Source organism: Aptenodytes forsteri, unplaced genomic scaffold (assembly GCF_000699145.1).
Source record: "Aptenodytes forsteri isolate BGI_AS27 unplaced genomic scaffold, ASM69914v1 Scaffold18, whole genome shotgun sequence".
NCBI classification, from domain to species: domain Eukaryota; kingdom Metazoa; phylum Chordata; class Aves; order Sphenisciformes; family Spheniscidae; genus Aptenodytes; species Aptenodytes forsteri.
Window position 1 is genome coordinate 384,009 of NW_008795135.1, and position 8,158 is coordinate 392,166.

Consider the following 8,158-nt stretch of genomic DNA (forward strand, 5'->3'; position numbering starts at 1 on the left):
AGGCTTTAAATTGCCCGTTTCCCGAGCTCCTTCTCGTAATCGAAATAGGCGGATCGAACCCGTGGTTCCTGCCGGAGGCGTTTTGTGACCTGCCTGAGGCCCGCCCCGTGCACCGCTCTTTCCTGTCATCTCCTTGTATGCGGTGTTGAAATCAGAGAGACGGAATGAGATGAACAAATTTTCCTCTTATGCCGAATCCAATAGCAAAATTTAAAATTTTCTACTGTTAGAGGAAAGAAATTTGAATAATAGGGGAAATTTAAAAAATTTGACTGCAAACGTATCACGATTAATGAAAATGAAGAATGTGAAAGTACTGAGGAAGAAGTAACCGTATGTGTATTTTATCGTATCCCTCTTGTTTGCACGCATATGTGTTTAAAACTTCCTGGAGGCCCCTTCTTTTCACACCTTCGTGGTTTGTATCAAAATACAAGTGCCTGTCCCTGAGAGTGGAGGAGCTGTGCATAGAGGATCTCTTCTGCAACCATTTCGTGGTCACTTTGATGATCAATGAGAAGATGCAGTGTGTTCTGCTTTAGCGGAAGCTGTCACACGCCAAGGCGTTCTCTTCCTACTTAGTGCATTCCCCAGCCAGTTAAATTTCGTGTGCTAAGAGAAGCCAGACTGACAGAGAGCAAAATACCAGGTACCCCTGAGGAAGGAAAGGGAATGAGGCTGTTGAGGGGGAGGCAGACTAAAGAGGAGGAAGGAGGAGGTAGATTTTAAAGAATGGTCGAAGAGAGAAGGAAAAGAGAGTGGATGTGACAGAAAGGGTACGAGGGAGGGTGGAGAGAAGTCAGGGAAGAGGGTGCAGGTGGAAGGAAATGAGTGGCAGGACTTTGGACAGGGAATCTGTGAGGTTTAAAATTAAAATAATGGAGTCGGTGCCATGACGATGAGATGGACAGTGGCCATGCATGAGAGCAGTTTTGTCTCACCTGGAGAAAAGTAACTTCTTAAAACCTCTTGAATTATTTTCTAAGGGTACATCGGACTGCACTCTGATTTTACTTTTATTCTACTAATGTAGCTCTGACTGCGAAGGAAAACGTAGATGGTTTATATGCACTATAAGTACCTTTTACTGAACTTTGAACTCTAATTGAGGTTAAGTAGCTGCTATTTTCATGCGTCTGTGCTATAAACTACTTCTATATAACTTTTTTTTTTTTTAAAGCTCAAGCTGTGTAATTAGAAAGCTGAGGAGAGGATTAATGTGCTCCATCCCTTGGCAGTTGTGGCTTTAACGTATGAAAGCTGAGGAATTCATCTGACAAATGAGAAACTGAGAAGCTCATCTGACAAATTTGAGGGTTTTTTCAATGTTTCATAAAGTTGATCTCAACAACTGTATCATTTAAAGGGATCGCTTCTGTTTAGAGTTGAGTAACCAGGAAATAACATGCTATTGCTGAAATCAGTACAACGACGGATGTCAGATCTCTACATTTACTGTTTTAATTTGTTTGCTTAATACTGTTTCACTTTGTTTTAACATGTTAAGGATAAAACTTCTACAGCTTAAGACTTGCAAGGATGATACTGTTTAACAGACAAGCCGTTTTTAAAGTAACTAGAGGACAGAGAATTTTCTGTCTCTTTCAAGGCGCAAAGTACCCTTCATTTGTAGAGCTGAAAATAGTTGCAACTGCAACAGTTTAATATATTATTTTGCCATTATTGGAACAAATTTGTATTAACTAATTTCTCATGGTAAAGGAAAATTTTGAACCTGCTCCTATTTAAAAGTAAATGTCTGAAGAATACTGTTTGTAGCTGATGTTTCTGAGGGGCGCCCAGTTTAACTTAATACAGTATAGCAGTGATCTTATAGTCAATTATCTTTGGGGTTTTCAGATTACTTCTCTACTCTGAAGTTGCATACATCAGCCATGGGAGTTATTCTGAGCAATTTTTCCCACATTCACTATCAGCCTGGAAATACTAATTTGACATAATTTCTTTAAAGTCCTGTTTGCTTTGGTTATATCTGAATCAAAAGGGGTGAGGGAATGTTTTTCTAGAGGTACACTTGTGCCTTCTTTGTCTTATTCCCTCCTTTATATATTTTATCACCCTGTGACTCAAATCATTGTTAAATTATTAAAAAAAAACTTTTGCAGTGTATGAATTTTTTTCAAGTCACTGGTATAGTGGAAGCATTTATTTAGCATCTCTGTAGAGATACTGTTTGCTAATGTCTACTCTGAAAATAAGGACATCTTTGGATTTTCACTTCTGTTCCACACTTCGTGATCAAAAAGCGCTAACAGGATCCCCAAACTGCCTCGCAACGTGTCAGGGAGAAGAGCCAAAGTTAAGCTTGTCCATATTAGTCAGGATTTGAGGGATGCGAGTGTGGTGTCTCTGTGCTGTGATGAAGCGAGGAGGAGCGGGAGCAGGACTCACCGTGGTGGCCTCCAGACCATGCTCATGGCTGGTCGCCCCCAGAGAGCTCCAGCTGCACCAACTGGGCTGGGAATAGCAAGTGTACAAAACACAGGACCTTGCTGTCCTGAATCGCAGGATGGTTCCCGACGCTGACTTTATCTGACGATGGAGATACATTTCTAGGCCTTCTGTGATTGCAGAGGAAGGTGTGGTAAAGTCCAAAGCATGGTGTAGACAGCTTCCAGAAGGCAGCCTAGCGGCATGCACATAGACCGGCGAGAAAGCTGCTTACTGCCAGCGCCGTCCCTGAGCAAACGGGGCCTTCCTTGCACACGACAGGAGGCTGCGAGCAAAGAGCCGCTCCGCTGCCAGAGCCACGGGATGCGAGTGAAAAGCAACCCCAGGGGAGGAGAAAAATGGGTTTTGGCTGGATTGGCTCTCTGACCTGACTGACCACAGCGCCCCAGGGGAGCAGGAGTTCACAAGGGGAGGAAGGCAGAGAGGCACAGATTGCAGTCACTGGAAGGGACGGTCTTAAAACAACTGTGAAAACCACATCCTGAGGTTTTTTTAAATAAGAAAGTACAAGATAATCAACCCAGCTGAAACCAGTTTGTATTCCATTTGTGTAAAGACACTGCAAGGGTAGTAAGTATGATGTAAAGAACATGTCTAGGAATCGGTAGCTGAAGCTTTTTTTACTTCTTTATTCCCTTTTTTATTATGATTCTTGGAGGAGAAAGTGAACCAAGGCAGTTGTTTCCTTTGAGAGTGATACAGCAGTAACACAGGGAGATTTTGCACATAGTCCAAGTATGAGACTTCTCTTAAACCATATTTCTGTGCCTTTAGCTGGAGTCTATGAGAGGCAGATGATCCTGAGTTGTTACAATGTCCATGATAATTGGAATGAATTAAGGACCTAAGAATGCAGTGAAATTAAACCCCAGTGATATCACTGGAATTAAATCGCAGGTCAATTGTATCAGTGTACACAAAGAAAAGTCTAGCTTTATAAAATCAAATTAATTTTCAGGTTTAAAATAATACACCAATGTATGATCGACGGTGGATGCTGCAGTCCAGCATCCAGCTCTCATTCACCTATCCATCTTCACTGTCGCAGAAGGAACAATTCATTTGTTTTTCTCCAATTTCTCTTTTTTTGCAGAAATACTGCTGACCCTGAGGGTGGTTCGGTTGCTCCTTTCTTCAGCTGACTGGGCTCACGGCCCCAAATCCTTACCGGTTTGAAGAGCTGCGTCCGTTTGTCGTGACCCAGCTGAGCTGCCAGCGCCGGTGGCGGCTGCCTGCTGCCGACAGGACTCAGCCCTGCCTTCCCGAGGGGAGCCGGGCGGTCGTTGCCGAAGAGCAGCCTCTTCTTTGACAGTCTGAAGCTAGCGTACAGACAGTTGCTCAGTCTGTTCACTGCATTCACCTTAGTGCAACTTAGATCTCTCCTGCAAAGTAAATGTTGACAGGCAATTTTCATAAACCATGTCAGATTGAATGTATTTAAATGTATGTATTTAAGGAAAAACAACCATGCTCTTGTTCTGTTTCTGTTTAGTTCTAGACCTTGGTTTTTTTGCTTTGTTTTCCCTGGCTTACTCAGTCTGGTGCAAAGGATTCAGTTCCATCTGAAAACTGGTGTTTTAGACTAAGGCCTGCATTTTGGGGCTGAGAGGAGGCGTGGGGGAGGGTGTAGAAGCAACGTCTGGTACATACAGAGTCCTCCAACGAGCGCGTTCCACTGACAACGAGTCAGAGAAGACGAACCGATGTAGAAAACTATACAGACCAATTTTGGGTGGGGTTAAAGTTGTAAAACAGATGAAAATTACCCTGTGAGAGGGCTGTTTATAAGGGGCGTTTCGGTTGGGTTTTGTGGTAATGTTTCTAATGCAAGTCATGAATCCAAAAATACAAGTTGGTTACATTCTTATTTAAATTTCTAGCAATCAGCAAATCCTGATTTTTTTTTACCTGGCTCTCCTGACCTCTGTCATCTTCCTCTTCTTTCTAATAGAATAAAAAAACAGGTTACCCCATTATTTCCCTAGGTGTGTTTCCAGCCATCTGGACAGCCAGTTACTGGATGCCGAACAGCAAAGTTCGATGGTAATGCATGTACTGATTACGGTAGTGGCAGAATTGGTGCATAATATCAAAGAGCTCAAGATACCTGCTTTAAAGCATGCTAATTTCTGGTTCCCATCCCCTTAGCTGGGAAAATAACAATTCCTGTAATACCTATAGCAGATATCACTACAGACTTCACCACTATCGTGTGTTTCTGATTGTTTTAAAGCAGTGTGGACTACGAGGACATTTTGTAAGGTACATAAAATCCAGTTTATATGTAAACAAGCAATAATTTAAGTTGAAAACTTAAGTGTTTTACTTGTATAATTTTTGTGAGATATACATGTTGTGAAGTTGATTCCAAATGAGGTACTTCAGTATTAAATTAGATATCTTCTTAGCCGTGTGTGTCTCCTGGAAAAGTGTTTTGTAAAGGATCACAATGCCTTGATTAGACCTAATTTGTAGGCTTGAGACTTCTCATTTTCTAAACCTTGTGATTCTGCTCATAATGTCATTTAACTAACCTATATTATATGCAGCCACTGTAGGAACCAATTCTTGATTTTTGTATGTTTATATCCTTTCGTAACAAATCTTAGAAAAACTAACTGTTACTAAGCAGGCCACTGTTAAGGGGGTGGTTTTTTTTCTTGCCCACTGTGGTTGGAATAATCTTTTACTAAACTGACATCAGTTTCTGAGGACTTGAAATATTAAGAAATTGATGGGTTTGACCTCTGTTTTCTTTCCGCTGATCCCCAATCCACAAACTTTCTAACCTGAACGCAAATTTTTTGATGTCATGTAAAATGCAATGCATTTTATAATATCTCATCAGCCATGCCTTTTGGGAGTGAAAGGTTTATTCTGCTGCCATTTAATTTGTTTTGGTTTTCAGGTGGGAGTTCAAATAAAATAGCAGCTATTCTATATTAAGGCTGAGGAAAATATGATAAAGGTGGTTCGAAATAGGCTGTTTCTGTAGAAGGCTTTTGATGAAAGCCCAGGAAATGTACAGTTGTGTTTGTCCCTAAGGAGGGCAGTGCCACCGTTCTGGAGAAAGAACATTTTTCAGCTGTCACCGTTCTGTTACCAAACTCGAACAGAATATTTATTCAGCTGAGCCATCCTCTTACCTGCCGATGGGAAACCAAAATAACTGTCAGCCCCGAGCTCCACAGCCTCATTACTACAACAACACTTGTGTTAAACTTGCATTATGTATCTGACAAAAAATTATTTATATAAGAAATGTATAAATTTGAAGGAATGAACTTCATGCACCACAAAGTGTAAATGAGTTTAAAATAGTTTTGTTTCTATTCCATTCTTTTTCGGTTCTTAACCGTAACCTCTTCAGATAGATTATTCTTTTTCACAGTGGACAAAATAGTTCAGATTTGTCCCGTTTCACGACGGACCTGCAAACCCTGATCATCTGTAGTGATTATGATACTTCTTCATCCATTGCCATTTTGAAAGAAAGGAGATTGTACCTACCACTTTGGCTCCGTTTGGGTTCATCGTGACTTTAGTCGTCTTCTAACTAATGAAAGAGAAAAGTGAGTGAAGGAATCTTCTGATCATATTGATCACTATAGAAACAAAAAAGCCAAATCAATTCCCTTCATTATCAGTATTTTTCATGCTGTATACAGTAAATTTGTCGGAGAAAGTACTTGGATTTTGTTTAACAGAACAATTAATCAGTGTTCTACTTACATTACTAAATGTGAAAGGCGCATAATGTGAAAAATAAGCATATATACATGGTCGTACGACCTGTTTAAGTGTTCATGTAATGTGGTAAGTTTAAAAAGTGAAGTGAGCTGTTTTGCTACAATGAATTAATTTGTACTCGATCTTTAAAATATTGTCCCGCACCGGTATCCCTTTGGGCCTGTATTAATTAAAAGCAATGTTTTTGCAGTTTATACAATACATTTTTTAATCTTTGTTTAAAAGCGGAATTCATATGGGCTTAACAGATGAAATGGGTGGCACAGCTCCACTTGCAGAACCCAAAGATACACAATCAGTTTTGAAATGCAACTTAAGCCATTAATTGTTGGTGTGAATTTAAAAGTTTTCTAGTATTTGTATGGTAGTATGCTGCCTAAGAGCAAAAGCATTCTCTGCACAAAAGAAAATTTACTGTAGTGGCTTTGATTTTAATTAGAATTTTCTCCCTGGTGTTTCTTTGTAGACTAAAACAAAATCTTTTAAGTTTCTTACTACAGGTAAAAGCTATGTGCAAGAACCTCAAAATGCTAAAATCTAGCATAATGCCTTAGATCTGTTTTTAAGTCTTGTATATTCCTACATAGCTGTCTGATGTATTATATTTGTATAGTGAATTGTGTACAATTTTGGAATAAGTGCATCATCACTTAATCTTTATGTTGTTCAATAGAGATGATGGACGCATTTCTTCAAACATTTACTGTCATTTAATTTTTTCCCTTTATGTCATTTGTGGGTTTTATTTGTACAGTTCATCATGAAGTTGCATCTGAGATGTGTGTATATGAAAAGATTATACAAGGGTAAAATTAAGCAATATATAAACTATGGTTCTTCAGGAGAAAGCTTACAGTGTTTCAGGTTGTGATTTATTTTCAAAACGGAGTTGACTCTGAACATCACTTTGTTCACCTGCATTGATGTTTGTATTTCTAGTGTGAGCAGTTTATGCAAAGGTAGATATATTCAGAGAAATTTTAAATACATTTATGCAAGTTAATATTGCTTTGCTGATGCTATTTGCTTATTTGATGTTAAATAATGCTATTGTAAATAAAGAATTCTGTTGTTATTGCATCATTTAATAAATTTTAATGCCTTCGGGTTTTACATGGCTTTAGAGATTTCAACGTGTTTCTGTTGTGTCTTCATTTATTCATAGAAGGGTATAAGATGTAGTACTAAAGCACTAGAGGGTAGATGATTCGGCAGGTTTTAAAAAGACAGCAGGCTTTCTATGTTGAAGGCTTTTATATATTCCAACTAGTTGTTACTCTCAAATCCTTTTATCTTTATAGTGCTATATTAATTGAAAATGCTTATCACATAGCTTGATGTGAAAACAGTTCATTATGAGTACTTTTTTATATCACGGTCAGGACAAAATGGGTGTCTTCCATGACGGTTTCGGCAGAGGCAGACCTCGAATGGTGCAAAGTGGGACTGGGTAGAGTTAGGGGCTGGTTCTCCTTGCTGTGCCAAATGGTTCAGTCAAGACAGTTGGAAATGTTTGGTCAATTTAAAACAAACAAACAAACATAAAAGCAGCTACAAGAATGCTTGTTTATCAGAATGGTCTGCTGCTCCCTCTGGGAAATGAGCGAGGGAGAAAAACTATTTATATTAAAAATTTTAGAAGCTAAAATACTCCAAAGAGTATTTATTTAAGACCTCCAAATACTTCTACCCTTTCGCCATTCCTACCAAAACAACAAGGCTTCTCTTGCAGTTCTCTTGGCTTCAGAAAAAGGATGGTGATCCTTGGATATGAGGAAAATAACTGCCACATTAAGGAAAGCAAGGAAGGAGGATGTTTCTTCCCAATGTAAGTTCAGAAACAAGTAGAGAAAACGTGTGTATAGTAAGAGGAAAAATGTTTCCTGTTGGAACTTTGCCTTTAGGCACGATTATCCCCTTATAATTTATTACTATT

The 8,158-nt window shown here is 39.2% G+C and overlaps 1 protein-coding gene across 1 annotated transcript in view; it reads left to right on the top strand.

Moving 5' to 3' along the window:
* Window positions 1-7,342, top strand: part of NCOA2 (nuclear receptor coactivator 2) — a 190,104-nt gene extending 182,762 nt beyond the window's left edge. Inside the window, 1 exon segment of the mRNA XM_009278417.2 lies at window positions 3,566-7,342. Within this exon segment, the coding sequence (XP_009276692.2) occupies window positions 3,566-3,577 (12 nt within the window). The 3' untranslated portion in view covers window positions 3,578-7,342.
* Window positions 7,343-8,158: the final 816 nt, after the last annotated feature.